The 20,266-nt window shown below is 38.3% G+C and overlaps 1 protein-coding gene across 5 annotated transcripts in view; it reads left to right on the top strand.

The window, feature by feature from the left end:
• The first annotated feature begins 7,441 nt into the window (after nt 1-7,441).
• The window catches only part of TEX9 (testis expressed 9), a 26,583-nt gene continuing 13,758 nt past the window's right edge, over nt 7,442-20,266 (top strand). Inside the window, exons 1-7 of one of the 5 annotated variants that reach the window (XM_063345416.1) lie at nt 7,442-7,794; nt 7,880-7,974; nt 8,914-8,977; nt 10,581-10,651; nt 14,339-14,387; nt 15,427-15,512; nt 17,045-17,226. In XM_063345416.1, coding sequence (XP_063201486.1) covers nt 7,750-7,794; nt 7,880-7,974; nt 8,914-8,977; nt 10,581-10,651; nt 14,339-14,387; nt 15,427-15,512; nt 17,045-17,226 — 592 coding nt within the window. In that variant the 5' untranslated portion in view covers nt 7,442-7,749. The remainder of the gene's footprint in view (nt 7,795-7,879; nt 7,975-8,913; nt 8,978-10,580; nt 10,652-14,338; nt 14,388-15,426; nt 15,513-17,044; nt 17,227-20,266) is intronic. The other 4 variants (XM_063345418.1, XM_063345415.1, XM_063345413.1 and 1 more) reach the window with 4 other exon arrangements.

Here is a 20,266-nt window from a genome sequence, read left to right as displayed (position 1 = left end):
TCCCTGATTGTCCCACAGTAGTTATGTCCAAATCTTAGCTCTGCATTCCCTCTCACAAAGCAATTCCCATCAGAGAAGCCCTGCTTTAGTTTAAGCTAAACTGGACATCAATACTGAGGCTGGCTGCTGTGAGGATACCTTGGCAAAGTTTATGAACACTCTCAATATGTGTGCCTTTCAAAAGGCTCAGTCCAGTTTGAGTTCATGCAGAGAAAACAAAAGCCCCTGTGCTTTTCCTGGTCCTACTTGGATCTTGAACCCAAGGGACTCCTTAGCGTGCAGCGGGGCATCTGCAGCAAGAGCTGAGCTCAAAGGCAACTGGGGGGGCTCAGCATGCCTAAAAATTAGGCCTTGTATTCTTAAAAGCTATCAAATATTCTGTTGTTAAAACAACATCTCTTTTTTTCGTGTGGCAGAACAACAAAAAGAAAAACCCTATGAATTTCTGCTGGCTCTGCAATAACAACAATTGCTGTCGGCATTTGTTTATGAAAACAGGCAAAAGATAACAAACCAACAATCGCCCCCCAGCCGACAACGAGCTACACAGCTTTCACTACAGCTAGTGAAAAAGTTTGTACCTCCCCTAAGTTGAAGTAATTTTCCAATGCAATTTAAAGCACTAACAAGTCAAATGTGTTCATATTGAGGGTTTACACAGCAGTGTGTACGTTGACTTTTAATCTATTTTATTCCATTGGAACAAGTTTTCTAACAGAGAGTAGGCATGAGCAGGGAAGCCAAGGGCTGAACGGACAATACAGACTGAATTAGCACTTCTTTTATCAAGCAACTTAGAATGAGCAAATGCCCAAACATGTGTTATACTAGTTTAAGGCTAACATTGGATGCCAACATTGACACATTTAAAACATTAGAACTTGTTTGTACTTGTTACTAATATTAATTTGCTTGGTGATGCCACACCATATTCACTGAATATTTTAGAACCATTATGTCTTACTCTGCACAGAATGAAAAATGAATAAAAATATGCAAGTTGATAGTAAAGGCCAGATCTGTTTTGGTGTTGTCAACACAGCAAAGTAATTTTGAAAGACCTTATCTGCATTCACCCTTGATGTGCACGCTCAAATATACAATGTGGCAAGCCCCGTGAAAGTAACAGTATAAAAAAGTGTTTTCTAAATTAATTTTATGCTACATAGCAGAACATAATCTTCCAAGTGAAGAGGAATTGGATACAAGTGATGAACACCTATGCAAATAAAATATTAATGAAAAGAGCAGAGGAGCATTTGGCTCTTTCAGGCTCTAGGGTTTTTTGGTACTAAATACATGATTGGATTTCTCACTGACAACCGCATGGACAGGAACAATAAATGCAGGCCAGTAACGAAGGCTGTGACGAATAGGAATAGCATGGGCAGATTTGTGCTTGCTCCTGTTATAACTGCAGGGCTCTGCATCCAGGTGACAAGATTGTTTATTTTTCAAAATCTGCCCTCACTCTTGAAAAGTGAGTGATTTCTTCTTAAAAGCAGCTTGTTACCTCTCTTAAATTTAAGGGAGATGGGGTTGTTGTGTTTAGACAGAGATCTAACATGTAAAGTGACAGTCTTTAGGAGTCTCAGTGATCAAACAGAGAGAAAAATATTTACACCAATTTTACCTCTAGTTTGCAATAAGTAAAACGAAAGTTGGGGAGGAGGAGTCGCTGATTTGTTTCAATTTATGTAGCCTTTGTTTGAACTAGGATGAGGAAATATTCCCATTTAGGAAAAAACTGTATACTTTCAGAACAGAGGAATGAACATTTGACAAAACTATCCGGTAGTAGGGCCTAAGGGACCAATTTTGGTCTACAGATGACATGCAAAATTCTTTCTTTTTTTTTTTTTTTTTAATGTAACTTCACCCGTGACAGTATTTCAGGTAAGAAATGGTGTAAGAATTCTAGTTTCAGTAAAATGAATTATTACATTGTTGCTTTGGGAACAAGCCAGGAAAACAGCATTTGTCTATGTTCCAGCAGCCCTTTAAGGATACCCTCCATTAGAAAATGTTGTGTCTTACACAGCAGGAGGAGTTTCCATCATCAGTGAAGGATACTTCCCTTTGACATTGCCATGTTCTGAAATCTGCTGAACCACTGTACTGGAGGACCATGTGCTTTTTTTTATTAATTTTCAATGCGGCACACTGTTGCATTGATAAACTAACTTCTCTGCTACTACCAGCTACTACCACAACAACAAATCATACAATTGTCATAACAACCTGGTAATATTACAGTGGCCACTTTGAAGAGTGGTCTGAAGAGCATTTGCCAAACCTTTTGATCCCTACTAATCAGAACAGAAGTGCCCAAAATCCAGAGATTAAAGGATTAGGCCTCAAGAAAGACTTGTGGTATTTCAAGAAATTGTGACTGATGCTCACCACTTATTTTTTACAGTGCTGATGAGATTTAGTGTTTAAGGTCCTTTCCTGTTCAGACATAAAAGCTGCTGTAATCAGAGTATTACTAGGGAAAACTACTCTGGTTGGGGATTCAATATGTTTAAATTGTTGAGCCAAGGTTATTGTTTGGATTAGGTTAGGAAGGATGACACTGAAATAAGTAAACCCCAATAGTGCAGCGAAACAGAGAAGAACAAAGAAAAATGTTTGTATTTTTAAATAGCAACCTGGATACCCTAAGTATGCTGGTTATAGCTATATAAAAAAATAACTTAGACCAGCCTAGAAATGAGGTATTGTATATGTCTACGTAGCTACTAGAAACAGAATAAACATTTCCATTCCACTGAAATCCATATGAAAGCAAAACTGGAAACACTGGAGGTGGAAGAGACTTAATAGGTCAACTTGCCCATCCCCCAGCCCTGTTGTCCCTCAAAATCTGTGTGCTGGGTTCCCACACGCCTCCCCGACTTCTGCACACTGAACTTCACACGAGCAACCAACATCCATCAGGGTCATTCTGCTAGAAAACAAAAGGTATCAGGCTGTACTGATGGTAAACCAGCTCAGGATATTTGTCAGTAAGGTCTAAAGTCTTTTTGCAGCCTTCATATATCCAAACATCTAGCAGCTTTTTCATAAGAAATACACGGTTATTAATAATACTCAGTCTTCTTTGTATTTTAGGGACCCATTAGAGGTATAAGAGAAAATATCAGCACAAAAATACGTTCCAATATACAATCATGCCATTTCAAACACCATTGGATTATTATTACTGATTAGGGGGAAAAATCCAACAGCTGTCTGGGGAATTCCCTCAGTGTCTGGATTATTGATTTAATAGCTATGCATTGTCTAGATCCTACCACTCCACTAATGTTTGAAAATGCTGTACATGAGTTTACATTAATTTATTCCTATTATTGCACAAAAATTACGTATTTTAGTCTGATTTTTAGATGAATTCAAGATTAGCTATTACTTCCATCTTTCCAATAGGAATACGAAATAGCAATTATATCTTTTTAAGTAAAAACTAAATGAGTATTTAGATCTTAAAAAAAATAATCCAAGTTTTCAGAAAGCTGCTAAGTATTAAATTTCACCTACAATTCATTCCAAAATTCTGCTCTTCCCTCTCTCCCCTCCAGGAAACTGGAACTAGAAAAAGGAAGCAGAAATTTAAGGTAGGGAAACCATTCAAGTGTGAAGAGGCTGTAATGTTACAGTTGCTTAGGTTACAGTGATATGCTTTGGGTATGTTTGACATCCTCTCTGGTACATTTAGAATAAATAAGTAAACAAACAAACAACTGCCTGCTAGCTTTAAATTCTTTGCCTTCATCTGGGAGTGCTGCAGTCAGCCTGTCTCCAGTTTACTTCCTTACGAGCGGGTTCAGCCTGCGCAGGCTGTGGTTTTTGTTCTGTGCGAGGCTCCCTGTGCCTGCCCTGCTTGTGAAGCACACTGATAAGAGGCATGGTGGGAACGGCAGCTTATGTCACCTGGCCCAGGAGATATGGCAGCGCTGTGTGGCACACTGCTGCAGCAGAAGCAGCAGCCCTGGTGGTAACACAGATCTTCTTCGAGTGTGTATTGAATTGCTTTGGATTCTCCTGCCGAAAAACATGGATGTTGACTGAGAAAAGCACCAGCATTCAGACCCGAGAGTGTAAATGTGGTGTGGTAAGCAGTCTCTCCATGAGTGCTTAACCCAGAGCAGGGTAATCTAAGCAGTACAGACTGTCCTGGTCAAATAAACAGGCGTACAAGGAAGAATGACACACTGTGTTACATTGCCTCAGTGAAGCACCCCTGTTTCCTAGATGGAGGGTACAGCAGGCAGCAGTAAGACCTGTAAAAGACTTTTCCTTATAGAAGTGGAATCAGCAGAGGTAATATTTTACTACAGGCCTCTCTCATATATATAAGTTTAACTGAATTTAGCTCTATCACATACCAAAGACAATATATAACCCTTAACATGATTCTTGGTCTAAAAATGGTAAGCCTTTTCCATATATATGATACTGTTTATTTGTTTAGCATGGGCCAAGGACAAAAACTTGAGCAAGGGTAGCAGCTACTGTCTCTTTGCCCCGATACATTTGCAATTATTTTTATGGAAGAAATTATTGTCCTAAACCGCCATTGTGCCTCTGTTTCTGACAGGTAATGTGACATACAGTGAAATTCTGTCCCTTCCTACAATGTTGGCTGTTGATAGTACTCGAAGTCTCTACTAAATGTCACAACTTCTATGAGAAGCACAGAAAACTCTGTATAATGTCTCTTTAAGCCAAGAAGAAGACATTATGAACAAAAAATGTGTCTAAAAGGGTAAAGATAATAGCTGAATACATAAATCTCAGGCTTCTACATTTCTGCTGTGAGAGGAAAGAGAAATCACAAGATTTGTGCCTGCAGAAGGAAGAAGGGCTATACATGACCATTAAATAATGCATGTTCTTTGGTTTAATCAAAGGTAAACATCCTCAGCGGTCTTCTGCAATAAACTATTCTAACACCATACCAGCTATGCACACCTTTCTGTCCTGAACCACTCCTACCAGTTATATTGATTGAGCTCTTTTGTTCTGTGATCTACCTCCTCCTTCGCTGGAAGAGCAGCAATGGCAATGCAGTAAACCACTTAATTTGGAATCTATATATTTCTGTTAGAGGCATTTAATTCTGGGATCTTATAATCCTCCAAAAACAAAGAAAAATTGAGACACTTGGAAAATACAGAATGATGATGTACAGCTCTAATCATGGAGGTCCCAAGGAATAGGTCCCAAGTACAGCTCATTATGATCACAAACATCAATCTGTTTTAATTCTGCATCTAATCTGATGCACACTTCATTTCAAAATGACAAAAGCATTTTGATTTTACAGTCATGGTGTTTGAGTCAACTTTGAAAAAAATTATTAAATGGAGAATGAGAATCTGCTAACAAATGTTGGCTAAATCTTATACCATACCAATGCCATGGTTTCAAATACCTTTTTTTCTTTTTTTCCAGATAAATGAGATAAATTTTCTTAGCTCCTTATGTATCTCGCTATTGGTTGTTGTCTCTAAAATAAGCCTATTCTCTACCCAGTTACCAACTATGTATTAGAGAATTAACCACAACTGTTAAGGTCAAATCAGGTCAACTTTAAAGTGATAAAACCTTAATGGAGTAAGGGATCAAGAATATAACAAAATCTCTTATTTCTGTTTTCTACATCACTGGAGAAATAGTTTAAAGTTCACTAAAAAATTTGTATCTAAACATACTAATCTCTTCATAATATTTCAAATATAGGTAGCTGCATTCTAAATCTAGTTGATACAATATTTCAATAAGATAAATCATATTAAATCAATCACATGGTGGATCTTAGAAAAATTGTGCTAATCTGCAATCCTAATATATATGTATGTTATTATTCCCAGAGGACTCTAAAAAAAAACCAAAACAACCTTGTGTTACTGTGTTTGTTAACATATTTAATCATTTATGATATAATAAATTACCCCTCTTTTGTTTATTAAGACTTATCTAAAAGCTGGCTAGAAAACCAGTGGCTCTAATCTCTCTAATTTCAACCAGCAATTTTGTTGCCTCAGTATCTAACTAGCAGAGATCCTCTAGCTAATACTTTTTGCATTTTTAAGGTGCTATGATCTTAGCGCTATATCAGATGAGAACTTTAAAAACAGTAAGACTATTACTAAGGCAATATTTTAGTTCTGCAAAAAGAAATGGTACTCTCCTTTGGAAAAAAAAAATATTTGTTGCTATTTTGAAAGAGCATGTTTCTCTTTGTACCTTTGATCCTGCCAACTTTGTTTCCCTTCTCTAGCTTCTCTGTTTCTTTTAAAATCCCACAGAACCTCACTAGACCTCACTAGGAAGGTTTCTAAAACCTTGCCTTGGTTGTGATGCTTTAAACTCTCATGGAATCTACAACCTATTTCTTAACAAAATCTGTCTTTCCCCCTGTGGAGATTTGCTTTCTACTATTGACCTTGCCCTTTCTTGTTTCTCCAAATCAGAAGAAGCATAACCAATGGAGTTAAATTCTGCATATCTTTTTTGAAAGGCCACCATTAACTTCTTGCTATTATTAGTAGTAAAAAAAAAAAAAAAAATTTGTAACGGACTGACTTCTTGGATGACAATTTTTTCAAAAGCCCCATAACTTTTTTCATAGGCTCGCTCTTTTCCCACTTTGTGTCAATACATTTGTATCAACATTACTGTTAAGCACTTCATTTTCTATATCGATATTTCTATTTTTTGCCTTCCACTAATCACATTTGTCCCGTCTTTCATTTCACCTCCATTTATCCCATTACACTGCATGTCTCAGTGCTCAAAGTTAATCTCCTCCAAGCATTTCTTCTGTTTTGCAACTAATAATTCTGCAGAAATCCTTCAACTACGCACAGACCTTCTACTTCCAGTCAGCTAAGCCCTTCTGATTTCCCCTGTGCGAGTCCCTTCATTAAAATCATATACAGTCCATGTAACTCAGGGTACAGAACTGTATTATGCTTGCTCTATAGATACCCGGTTGTCTATATTATATGGGCGCAGGACGGCGGGCTCGTGGGTGACTGGGGAGGAGAAACCCAGCAAAAAAAAATCAAACACTGCGGGGGCAAGGCACAAAAATAATGGAGATTCACACGCGTGGCAGAGGACAAGGCTAAAAACAGACATCCACCACAGAAAACTGGGAACAGAAAATGCAGAGCGACAACAGCACAAAAGAGCAGTAAACAGGGTGGAACAGTTGCCGTAACACTGCAAACGCAGGAGTTCAACACACTGAAATGAAGGGATGGTGGTGGGACAAGATTTAGCAAGGCCAAAAGGCTCAAACAGAAGGGTTGTAATAAATACTACGATAACAGCAGTAATGCACCTCGGACCTTATCACTTCCCCCTCACCTGAGCCCATGGTGGCCCAGCGCCATGCCAGGAGCCTGCTGATCCCGGCCCTCGGGTCAGGGGTCCTGACCCCGTGCCCTCAATGGCTGTCACAGGGCTCCTGACATGGTGGCACCAAACCGCGCGAGCCAAAGGGAGACGAAGGCTTTCATCTTCCCTCCGCCCGGCACCAAGGGCTGAAAGGCGGCTGCCCCCGCCCCTGCCCTCCGTACCCGGCGGCGCCAGGAGGCCTGGCCGGGGAGGACGGCAAGCCGCGGCGGCGGCCGCCCCTCGGCCGGGGAGGGGACAGAGGCAGAGCCGCCACCCCCGCGGCGGCGGCCGGTTGCCCCGGCGAAGGCGACGCCAGGCAGCAGCCTCTGCGCCAACAAAATGGCGGCGAGCGGCGGGGTCCGGCGGGGTGGGGGCCTGCCCGGGGTACGGCGAGCGGGGGCGGCGGGACGAGGCTGCGGGTGGCCGCGCCGTGCTCGTCCCGCAAACTATCTCCTCCTCCTCGCTGCAGGTGCGGAGAACGCCCGGCGGGCACCCCCGACCCCCCGCCGCCGTGGGGACCGGCCTGGTGAGCGGCGAGTTGCTGGCCAAGGAGGCGGAGTACAAGTAAGGAGGAGGCCGCGGGCGGCGGCGGGGCCCCGGCACCTCAGCCCTGTCCCGCAGGCTCTCTTCACGGAGGTTACAGTTAATCCCCTCTATCTCAGTCCCTCAACTCGTTCCCCCAAAGCGTACAAATTAGAGTCCCAAGAGCAATGTTTTAACCTTCTGCCGCCGCGGTACGGCCGTTTTCCTGGGCTGTTTTACACCCCCTCAGGGAGGCCTGGGCGCTGCTCTAGGCCTCACCTCGGCCCCACAGCGTCGGACAGTCGGGTTTTCTGCATTTAAAACACTGACATTACTTTCTCATTATGAATGTATACGTGCTTAAGCCTGTTAAAAAAAAAAAAAAGCTTAAAAGCTCTTAAGCTTGGTACAAATGCAGTGAAAGCACGTTTAAAAGCTCTCGCTCTGTTACCTGTGGATGGTGAGGACGTACAAGGAGCCATGCCTCAGAAACTCAGTCACACCGCACAAAAAGCTATGAAGTAAAGCATGCAGGAACACAAGCTTATTTTAACCTGTACATGTGTTTAGCAACACATTTTAATTCTGTGATCGAGTAATGTAATCGTACATGCCTGCTTGCCCAACCCCTGCTGCTAAGTATACCTAAGGTAAGGACTGTGTTAAAAATGGAAAGCACTGAGGAAATATACGTAAAATGCATATTAAACAATGACATGGACAAAAGCAAGGACACCCTTACCTCTCAGAATTATAGTCTAAACCTTACTGTTTAATGGATATAGGTGTTCTATTACTGTTGATTTGACAGAAGCCCAGGGAGTTGTTGAAATGTAACTTTGTTAATACCCTGAAGTATATTGCAGTGTTCCTGTGTAGGAGTTATTAAAATTTCACTTCGTTCAGGCAGAGATACTGTCATGCTTACATTTATTTATTTTAAATCTTTCAAAAAACTCAGTAGCAAGCACTCTCTTTCAGGCGACTGAATGCAGAACTAGAAGCAAAAACAGCGAAACTAGTGCGTCAGGCTGAAGAAATAATGGTGAGTAGGTAATGCAGACTGTCATGTAAATTAGCCATGATTCACATGCACGCAGGGTCAAGTTTCAAAAGAAATTATTTAGACCATGACAACTAAAAGTAAAAGTATTTTTGTTTCAAACGCAATCTAAGCTTTTAATTTTTTTTTTTTCAAAATGGTAAAGTTCTACTAAAGACACATCTAAAAATAGTGTTTATATAATTTCATCAGGTAGGTAGATGTTCACATAGAGGTTCACATAGATCCACAGAGCATTGTGCAGATAAAACTGCATTAAAAAAACTTGGTTATGATGTTTAAGAAAAGTATCTGTAGGTGGTTTTATGTCTTAAATACTAAAAAAAAAAAGTACTTGAAAACCAGATACTGTTGGAATAACATCCTAGTAAAATAGGATCTACATTGTTTAAGCTGAAAGAAATACAAAGAATAAGCAACATAAATAGAAAATATGTAGTTAGCAAGAAGGAAGCTTTCTTAAAACAGAAAAATTTCCCATTTATCATCAGTATTATCTTTTAACATTGCTGTGGTGGTGTACCAGGTAGAGTCAAGTTTTTATATGAAAATTGGACAAATATTAAAAAAAGGAGCGGAGGTATGGTTTATACCCAAAACGGTTTGGAGAAGGTGTTCTGCATATTAGATATATTCACTGTAAGTGCACTCGCTCAAATAAATAATGCTTAAAATGCAAAATATTAAGTCTTTCAGAAAGCTATACTTGTGTGCACTTTTCCCACTGTTGAAACTTCATTTTTATGTCCTGTGAAAACATATTCTTCTCTTGAGCTGTGATAAGCTGAGGCTAACTGCTTGGCATTTGAACAGAAGCAGATGAAGCGTCCAAAATAGCATCTAGTCTCTTTCCTTTAAAAAAAAAGCAACAACAAAATGACTGTTTTTTTTCCCCCTTCTCTAAATACGGCAGAAGATCAAATATTCTTAGGACACTTAATATACCACATGGTACTGCCAGATTGCACAGATATACGTTTAACAACAAAAGAAAAACAGTCTAACTTAAATAAAAACAAAAACAGAAACAAAAAATAACCCCAAAAAACAGAACACCAAACAGGACAACTGCATTTTGTTCTGGATTATGCTTTCTAACTGTAACTTAGCAACATAGAAGCTATCTGAACATTCAGACTGAATTGTTCTCTAAAGTACATACAACATATCAGTGTGCAATTATGGTTGTATTGCATGAATAAAGATTTCTTTTTAAGGCTTATTGTGCAATATGGAAAATTGAAAATTTGTTCCACCTGCTATGCATTTGCTATTCCTGTGTTTCAGAGCAAAAGGAGGGAGGATAAGAGCATCTCCAATGATGTTAATTTGGGCAAAAGTTTTACAGGCAAAAGGCAGTTACGTGTTGTGGAGCAGAAATAGATGTTGGGAGATAGCAATGGCATTTTAATTTTTAGCCATCTTTTCCCATGTTTGAGAAGTTCTTTTCCACAGCAGGCTGTAGTTTCCATTCTTTTTCATAGTAGACAATAGTTGTGATCTGTGATTTACGAATATGTAATTCATCTTTAATGGATTATATTCCCCCAAAATTGACTGCTTTTATTTTTTTTTTTAAATCAAGAACGGCCAACAGGAGATACTATCTAGACCAGTTTCAGTACAGTCTAAGTCACGTGAAGACGGCAGACAGAGGTATATGCTTTACAACTGCTGCATATAATTTGTGGGGTATCTTTCACACTGATCCTGTACACCCTGACTTGTGCCCTAGTCAGGCTGCTATTTTATCTGTCTTTACAGCATACTGGATTTGTGAAGTCTAAATTTTTTCCTATTATTTGAAATTGATACTGAGTGAGTGTTGTTCCTTGTTATTTCAAGGAAGTCTTAATTTTGCTGAAATACTCTATCTGGGATGCTAAGTAGTGCTGACATCTGTAAAAAAGCAAGGCAAGGTAACAGGTTTCTTTGCAGTACAAAACAGTAGACGCTCAGCAGTAGATGGTTTTTAACCAGTTCAGCTGACAAAGGGAAGAAGTAGATACTAGTTCACATTTAACTTGGCCTAAATATTCCTGGGACAGGAAGTGCTTGATAAAAAAAAACAAACACAAAAACCTAAGACAGACAAACATTCAGATGCCACCCTCTGGAACTTGGATATCATTACACTCCTGAGGCCAGCATACCTTTGGCCTGTATGAACATATGTACAACTGTGGATTTTGGCCTGTGTATTTGAACCCATTAGCTCTAGAGTGGATACATAGCCATATTGACTTAGCTGTTCAGGGGCATTATTATTTATTTAGTTGTTCAAGGGTTTGTGTATTGATAGTACAGGAAGTGGGTGAATTTAAGATAAATAAACTTTATCAAGAGATCTGATCTGGTAGGTTCCTAAATTTATGATGCCACTAATCTGGATAACAAAGATACAGGGCCAGACTCCAAGGTGCTTCAAATGTTAAACTGCAGCTGCGAAACTGTTTTGAAATAGTATATATGAAAGGCTGCTAGAGGTGACAAATAATTAGTGCAGAGGAAAAGTGAAAAAAAAAAGTGAGGCGTTTTATGTATGTAAAAGGGTTTTTCAGTACGCAAAAAGGTGTGACAGCAAGTCTGTGATAGAAGCCTGACTATCCCAGCAGAAGTTTGCTACTACAGTTAAAATTATTCCTGAGCTATTGTAAAGCCATATCTGTCAGTTGAGGGGCTGGGGAGACGGATGGAACTCCATGTGTTATCAGTATTATCATGCTTTGCAAAAAAATTCTGGATCTTGCTTTAGTTGTATGTTTTGTTAGATTGATTTTGAACAGTAGGTAGAAGGTTTTTTAAGAACTTCAAACTGGAGTTGAGTTACAGGGGTGTTTTATGAAGTAATGTGATTGGAGGATTCACAAAGGGAGTTAACAGCTTTGATGATATACATTTGAAATAAATGGGAGTGCAGCAGGAGTTAAAACAAAATATTGGCAATTAGGATGTCAGAGTAGCAGCTGATCTGCCCACTACCTACATAAACTAAAATACCTTAAAACAATCACAGTCTGTTTTCTGGTAAAAATTTATGTGAGAGAAGAGCTGAAATCCCATGCTGTAGTGAAAAAAAATTAGAAATGTGGGCTAGGAATTATGTATACTGATTATCCATGAGTGAACATTGAGGCCATTCAATTAGATTAGTTCCGAGTATTTAATATTTAATTAAAAAATTTTTTTCTTTCAAAATTGTGCAAGCAGATGATAGGCCACAAGTCTAAAGGAAGCACTTGAGATATTTTTGAAACCAGTTCTATTGATTCCTTTTAGGAGAATGAAAACTAAAGCAACTGGAAAGGGGGAGAAATTGAAGCAAAGAAAGAGGTAGTATCAGGGGAAAAAAAGACTGGTTAAGAGGAAAAAAAAAGAGTAAGCAAAGTGGAAAAAAAAAAAAAAGGCAGCAAATATTTAAGTCACTCTCCAAGTCAGTGTATGTTTTAAAATAAGTTACTCTGGAGTTTTTATAGCATAATTTTTTAGAGGAACTTGAATTGCATAGAGACAAAGCAGCTCCAGTGACACTGCATTGAAATCAGCTTTTGTTTACACTTTCACTCTTCAGAGCATTGCCAGGCTCATGGCGATGGGAACTGTACGCGCATGGGCAAGCACGCTATAGGCTTTGAATAGGATTAGCAAACACAAAGGGTTTGCTCATGCACATGCATCTCCTGTTTACATGCAGAGATGGAATTGTTAAACATTAGCTTCTGTTGCAGTGTTGCCACAATCCTCTAGCTACTTATTTGTATACCTTTTCAGGATTTACACATTGATTTCACTTACCAAACAACTACAGAACTGTATTATGAGGTTTTCAAAAATGGGTTATCATGTATGGGGAAGAGGAAAGAAACCATTAGGGTTAAACAAGTTTGAGGAATTTAGTGAAAAACGAGGGTTTTGTTTGTTTGTTTAAAAAGAAGGCCCTGAGACAACAGATATAGTAAGAACAAGTTAGTCTATTGATGGAAAGAACATTGTTGTTTTCTTTAGCATAGACAGTGTTGTATTTTCGTATTTTCCAGAATAACATATAGCTGCTATTTCTGTGGCAGCAAATCCTCACCTTCTGTATGCTCCTAAAGCTAGCCAATAGGAAGGAAGCATGAGGAAAATAGGGTAAATAGACAAAAAAACCTAATCATCCTATTCTTGAAGTCTGTTGCCAACCACACAGACGATTTCTCCAGGTTTTTTTTGGATTAATAAAATCTGCAGCTTTGTGCAGATAATTCTTGTTGATGAATGGATGTCTGTGAAATTTTTAAAGACAAAATCTAAATGTTTGCTCAAATCAGCTGGGCAAAAAAAATTGAGGTGACTTGATGTGCCTGAAATTTAAATTTTATTCCAAAGCTTTTATAAGACAGCATTTTAATTGAAGTAAAAAATTATAACGGGTAGTTAAAAAGTGGCCATTCAGTACAATATCACAGATTCACATAACTCATTCTAAAAGCAAAAAAGTGCTTTGTGACATATATGTGTCAAGATATGTGTGACATATATGTGACAAGAAACTTGACCTGAATAGTATGCAACATGCTAAAACTTTCTGCTTGTTTCCAGCAGATTTTAAAATAATCAATTAACCTGAAGTTCAGTTAGTAAGAAGTATGGTTTTCAGCCAAATAAGCAGATAAGAAAGCTGCTTTTTTATTTCTGTTTTTTTCATCTGTAAAATGGGTACAGTATTTGCAATGTGTATTTCAGAGAAAATTATGTGAGGCTTAATTTATAAATTGCTCCCACCTCATATTCACTCGATAGTTGCTGTCAGTTGACTTGACAACAGTCAATCTGAGCATACAATTGCACTCTCTCTTAGGCCGTAGAGGACGCTGGTTTATATCTTCATTTTCTTTGTATTAATTCAGGGATTTGTATGTCAGGTAGGCATATTAACCACTGAGCTGTTGGTGATCTTTGTAATGGATTGTCAGTCTCTCTTGTTGAGCCTGATAACACTGCAGACCGGCTAAGTACTCCCTGGTACGGGGAATCATTGATCTAATAAGCCAGTAGGTGCAGCAATATACTGAATTTAAAGAGATGATTCTGGTACGTAAGTAAACTATTAGATACCCTAGACTCACCAGGTGATTTAGCTAGCAAATGAGGTGTAATGGAAAGACAGAGAAAGAGACTGAATTTATGATTGAACTTAGTTTATGTTCCTGCCTTAGCTATATTGTTTATTCTAGACATACCAAATGTTATTCTCCTGATTCTGACGGGGCGGGGTGTGTGTGTGTTGAGTTTTTATTGTAAAATGTTTATTTTGTTATACATGTTCTGTGAATTTTTATTTTAATTTTTTTTTTTCTGCAGAGATCCACTCTGTCCTGAAGTTTCATCTCTTATACACTCATATGCCAAGGTATCAAAGTCAAAACTATCCTGATTAATTTATCTTCTAGTATAATTTCTACGTATTACTTCTGGCTTTGAGGCAGTGCTACACTGAGGATTTACATGGGTGGGAAGCCAAAAGGAAGTGATGTTCAAAGCAGTGCTACAGGGGCAGTGTTACTAGGGTTTCTCAGTGCCACTGGTGGTTAAGTGGACATAGATCACGTTTAATTTTTGTGTTCTAAGATTCCTCACGTGTAAAGCATTGACAGAATTGTTCAGTGTTTTGAACATCAAATTAAGAACTCTAAGTGCAAAATATTAGAACATAATTAATTTCTTCCTTCCTCCCATTCCCTCCCCCACCAGTGTAATACTAAAGGCAGTTCTGCTGTCTTCTAGATGTAATAATAAATAAGGAGTCAAAATATTTAGTACAGGAAGGGAAATATAAGGGGAAAAGGAGATTGAGACTAGGAACAAACTCACTGGTCCCTAATTACAATTACATTGAATCTTTTAGGAGGTCAGTTAAAGCTTCCAATATCCTGTCTTCAGTTATTTATCAGAATACAATAGAAAAAAACCTAACTTTTTCAAGAATATTTATTTGGGTGAAAAAGTAACAAAAATATTATTAGATTTTTCTCCTTCAGGAATTTATAAGATTAAAATAATGCATAAAAATGGCCTGGTTTTGAAGGTACAATAAGCATTTTTCAAAGAAATGCACTCTGTTGGCAGTCCAGTTGATCATACCTTGGCAATAGCTGAGAGCCTTGCTTATGCATGAATTTATTATATGTGTGCAAAAACTCCCACAAGCAAATGACTATTGGATGTATTATAATTTGAGCATATGGACATAAAAGTTGCAAGATAAAGACAAGTGCAAGTAAAACTGAAAAATTGTGCTTTTGAGAGTTTGAAAATTACAGTTTGAAAAGTATCCTTAAGTCTGAATATATGAAAAAGAAAAAGACCAAAACCCGCAAAAGACACTAGAAATAAGTAATTCCTAACCAATTTAAAAAAGAAAATCACTACTTTCTGAAAAAAAATTGTAGCTAGCAAACAAGAAGAAATGTGCTTCCGTGCCAATGGCTCAGAACAGACCGTACTCTGGAAGTAAGGGAAGAAGAACAACTTCAAGGTATGTTACACACATCTGTCTGTTTGTAGTAAAATATTTTAGTTGCTGTTTTTGTCTGTCAGGTTATTTTTATTCATGTCTGCTTCTACATTTATATATATTTGTATAAATAAATATATCAAACTCTCAGTCCTCCTCAGTCAGCTCCACCATATAGCTATCTCTGCTTACTTGCATGGAGCACCACAAGTGACTAGCGCATGTATGTGATTAATGTTACAACAGTGAAACCGTTGCTTCCTGGTCAAGCACTTCTCAAGGCTGACAGTTAAACTCTGTTAACTTCTTCAGTGAAAGGATGGCTAATGAGTGTACATGTGGGAAATACACCATCTGAGGCAACCTGAGAGAGCACGCTTGGGTGGCGCAGACTGATTTGTGATCAGGCTTGTGATGGGAAACATGAGGCCCTCGAGGGTCTCCCCTGTTTTGGTGAATCTTGGACTCACAAGACAAAAGTCAGTAATAGTACCACAGCTTTCAGGGGTTTCAAGCTGAAAAGCTTCAGCTCTGTAGATAGCAAATTCAAGGTTGTACAAGCAAGAAATGGAGCTCTGGACAAAAGAAAAGAGTGAAGAAATGCATAAAATCCTGGGAGCAAATCAAAACTGCCACAAGATATGCAAAAATGTCAGAATAGGATGAATATTGTCTGCAAGGTGGCAGAACATGGAATTTACACAGGCCGAGGTTGTCTTTCAGGACTTGGGAGTCTCTTGTGAACTCTTTGGGCCTCCCTTGGGCAGTTCAGGGGAGGCTGTCGTGCTGGCACCACATCATGAGATTTAGAAGTGCAATTGTGCAGATACAGGACCTGCAGGGTGAACCCAATGTTGTGAGAGAAAGGTAGCAGCTGGGAGGAGTTTGGAGGCTGCATTGGGATGAGGGTATATTGGAATAAGAACTTAGGAGCTTCAGATACTGTGGGAACTAATGTCATCTTTTTATAAAAGAAAGCTGAGGAGATACCCTATGCAGCGGATGTGTCCCATACCTTGTGTTTTGTTTGGGTTTTATGAACACTTTGGGGTGCAACTTCTAGGTTCAATGAAGTTTCCTAGGTCAGGCATAAAGATAAAGAAATTGTGGTCATAAGGTAGGAGTACAGCTAGAGAGGACAGAGCTCTAGATGTTAACATGCAGGGGGAAAAAATAGCAGAATTAAGGCAGAGGATAGTAGCTAAAGCCAAGAGAACATTCCCCTGTTTTTTTCTTTTACTCTGATTTAGTTATGAAGTTGTTGGATGAGAAGACCATGCCAAAATCTTCTCATTAGAAAATGGTACTGTTTCACTGCCTCCTACGTTATAATAGGTGAAATCCTATAATTTTTAAATATACAATACAGTAAAGGTATCCTCCTTTAAAAAAAATGAGAAATTGTCATCAATGCACCTTTCTTACAAATGTGAGCAATGAAGTTGCATTAGGTAAATAATTCTGTATACTCTTAAAACCAGCAAGTATGCTATATTTTTGTATTTTTTTTTTAATTACAAATTTAAAATCTAGGGTTTGCTTTTTTTTTTCAGTTCAAAAATAAGAAACCCAGAAGTACAAAGTACTGATGATGTTGCAGGACTGGAAGATTGCGTAGATTTTTCTTTAGCAAAAACAATAAGCAAAATTGAAGAAAAACTAGAGAAAGGAGGCTTACCGGACTGTCTAGATAATGATGATATTATTCCAAGCATTGGAAATGAAATGGGAGCAGGTAAGTCGCTGCCCATGGCTAAATATTTTTATTCTTACTTTCTGACTGTTAGAAATTGGTTCCCCTGGGGGGAAAAAGTGAGAGTTTCTGTAGAAGTTTCAGGGAAAGTTCTAAAGCCCTTAAGTTAAAGGGAAAAGGAAAAGAAGGTTTTTCTTCTTTATATAGTCCTGGAGAAAGATCAGGTCACGTACAACTAGTCATAGGAAAAAGTGAATTTTATCTTGATTTCCACCTTTGTAGGAAGACGTTTGGGTGGTTATGTGTGTTGAATATGTGCATGACATTTGATTCATTTCACTGGGAAACAGAAATACACGACACTAAGTTTCTATTTCCAAAAAGATGAACTTCAGTCCTTTGCAGAGATTCTGCCTTTAGAGGAAAAAGCCTTTCCTCAGATCAATGGTATGGATCTCAGTAAGTGGTTTAAATGAAGTAGTGTTTTAGCAACAGTGCTTGAATGAGAATCCTCTGGACACTTTCCCACTCCAAATGGCGAGTTTATGTTTGTCCTAGAAATAGAGTAGGAAAAGGGATTGCAACATTTGCCAGTGAAGCTGAAGGCATGATGCACATCTGTCTTTTTGGCTAAAGCAAGCACAGAGATTCACAGCAGTACTACAGAATGCCCAAACCTCTGCTTTTAATCTAACAGCTTGATGGTGACGAGCATGTGAACACAGAAATAGCTTGATTTCTAGCCTCATGTAATTCTGTGCAAGTCTTTTGTTAATAAGTCTCTCAAAACAGATATTCAGATACCTTTTTTTATAGTTCTTGTTCCTGAACTAATAAGAAATTGCTTTGGACCACATGGGAAGCTTACACCAAATAAATTCAGGATAACTCAAGAAGAGTTATTACTGGTGTCTAGTGATGAGGCCTTGTGGACCAAGGGCATGTATTTGAGTATTAAGAATTGTTTCTGTAATTCTAATGATGAAGTAAAATGAAAATACTCTGGATTGATTTTTGGTTTTTAAATTTGATATTGACTATTTAGAACAGTCTGAATGCCTCTGTAATATGCAAAATTGCAGAGCAGGCTAGCAGCATCAAACTCCAAGAGCAGTTACAGTTTTCACAAGAAAGTGGATGTGGATGCTAAATAGGCCCTGTTAGAGAGTGGGCTGATCCCTTAGGGGGAATCTCCTGGTACGGGATTCCTCAGACTTATGTGCTTGTGCTAGACTTTTTAGGGCAATATGCTGATAAGGTTCCATACCATTGTGCTTTCCCTGAGCTTCTTGCAGCGCTCTTCCTGAAATTAAATTCCATGTCATTATTTCGTGATCACAGGTTATTATAGTGCAGCCGTTTTTCTGCCAACACAGTAGCTTACACATTATTTTTCTCAAGGGCAGTTTTTGTGAGTTATAACTCAACTCTGTGGTAACAAGCAATGATAGAAACACAGAGACATGTAGAAAGATGAAGGTAAAGTTCTATTTTTATCTAATATACCCACATACATACGAACAAAATACCTGAATGTGTTGTTGCGCTTCATGTTAATCTTCAGATTATCTCAGGAGTTCAGGACACCTATTCTTCTTGTAGGGTATCAGAGTCCCCCAAACAACCTTTTCTTGTTTACCATTCCCTAAACTGTTAGTTACTTTATAACTTAGGACCATCTTATTAAGTGATACCCCTCCCACTTATCATGAGGTGATTAAAATTGACCAATTAGGAAGCTAATTGTTTAATTACCTTTACCTCTTGTGAGAACTCTAATTTTGGATCATAGCCACCTCCCAAGGTTGATCTGGTTCTGGTTGTGCTCTTGGATTTTCAACGAGGTATACTACTAACTAATTTTAATGACACAGAGCTATCTAAGAAGAGAAGTTGTCTGTGGCCTAATAACTGAGTAAAAGAGGAAAGAAAATGTTAAAAAGAAAAAAACAGTTTTTGCAGGTAGTGTTATAGTCCTAGAGTGATCTGTCACGGAGCTTACATTGTTCAATATACAGAAAAATAATCTGGAAAAAAGGAATGATAGCAGGTAAAGAAATTTGTATATGAGACAATGATTTTAGTTAAAACTGACATTGAGGTGTTGTAGAAGAATCTCACAGTACTGAGTGAGGTGACAGGCGTTAAAGAGTGCGATGTAATGCTGATAGAAAAAACGCCAATTACACCTACTTCTGAGTTGGACTTTGTTTAGTTATTACTAATTAAGATGTCTCCAAAAGCATAAACTTGCTTGTTCACAGTGGAAAAGGCAAATTGATTGTTAGGAATGCTTCAGAAGATAGCAAAAACCAAAATATTGTTTTTTATTATTCATTATGCTTTTATGCAATCGATGCTACCCCATCTTGAGCATGAGACAGTTCTGCACACCCCATCTCAAAACCAGGATATAGAATTAGGAAAGTGTCATGGGTTAGATACAGGACAGAGTATATAGTGGCAATTAGAAGCATGGAACAACTTTAATTTGAATCTTCAATTTGAAAACAAAACATTTGAGGGCAATATGAAAGATTCTGTAATGCAAAAAGTAATGGTAAAGGGAAAGCTCCGTTTTTGTAATGCAAACTCTAGTAAATGCCACATTAAATTGGATTTAAAGCAAGCTGTACAAAGTGTTTCTTTCACATAATGCATAATTAAACTAGCCAACTCATTGCCACAGGATATTGTGAATGCCAAACTACAATACGTTTTATGAAGAAAATCAAACAACGTTAACAGCAGAGAAGTACATGAAAAGGTATTAAACTTGATGGCTCCAATATGGTCTCCATCTCAGGGTAGCCACTAGTTACCAGAAGCTCACAAGGATGTAACAGAAGGAAAAAAGTCAGTCTGTAATCTTTTTGTTTTGTGATGTTTTCCTAAATCCTACTCATTATCGGCCTCTGCAGAGTTACAAGTTAAGCCACAGTTGACAGTTGATAAGGGAAGGTGGCTGAAATTAAAAGACTTCCTGTTACAGCAAATGAACACACGCATACATCCATCCCTTCACATTCAGGTCCAGATGCTCCTCCTTCACTTTATTCTTTTCCCCTTGTACTTACTGTGA

The sequence above is a fragment of the Chroicocephalus ridibundus genome, chromosome 9 (assembly GCF_963924245.1).
Source record: "Chroicocephalus ridibundus chromosome 9, bChrRid1.1, whole genome shotgun sequence".
Taxonomy (NCBI): Eukaryota; Metazoa; Chordata; class Aves; order Charadriiformes; family Laridae; genus Chroicocephalus; species Chroicocephalus ridibundus.
Note: the sequence above shows the minus strand (reverse complement) of the source record. Positions and strands in the feature narration are given on the sequence as shown.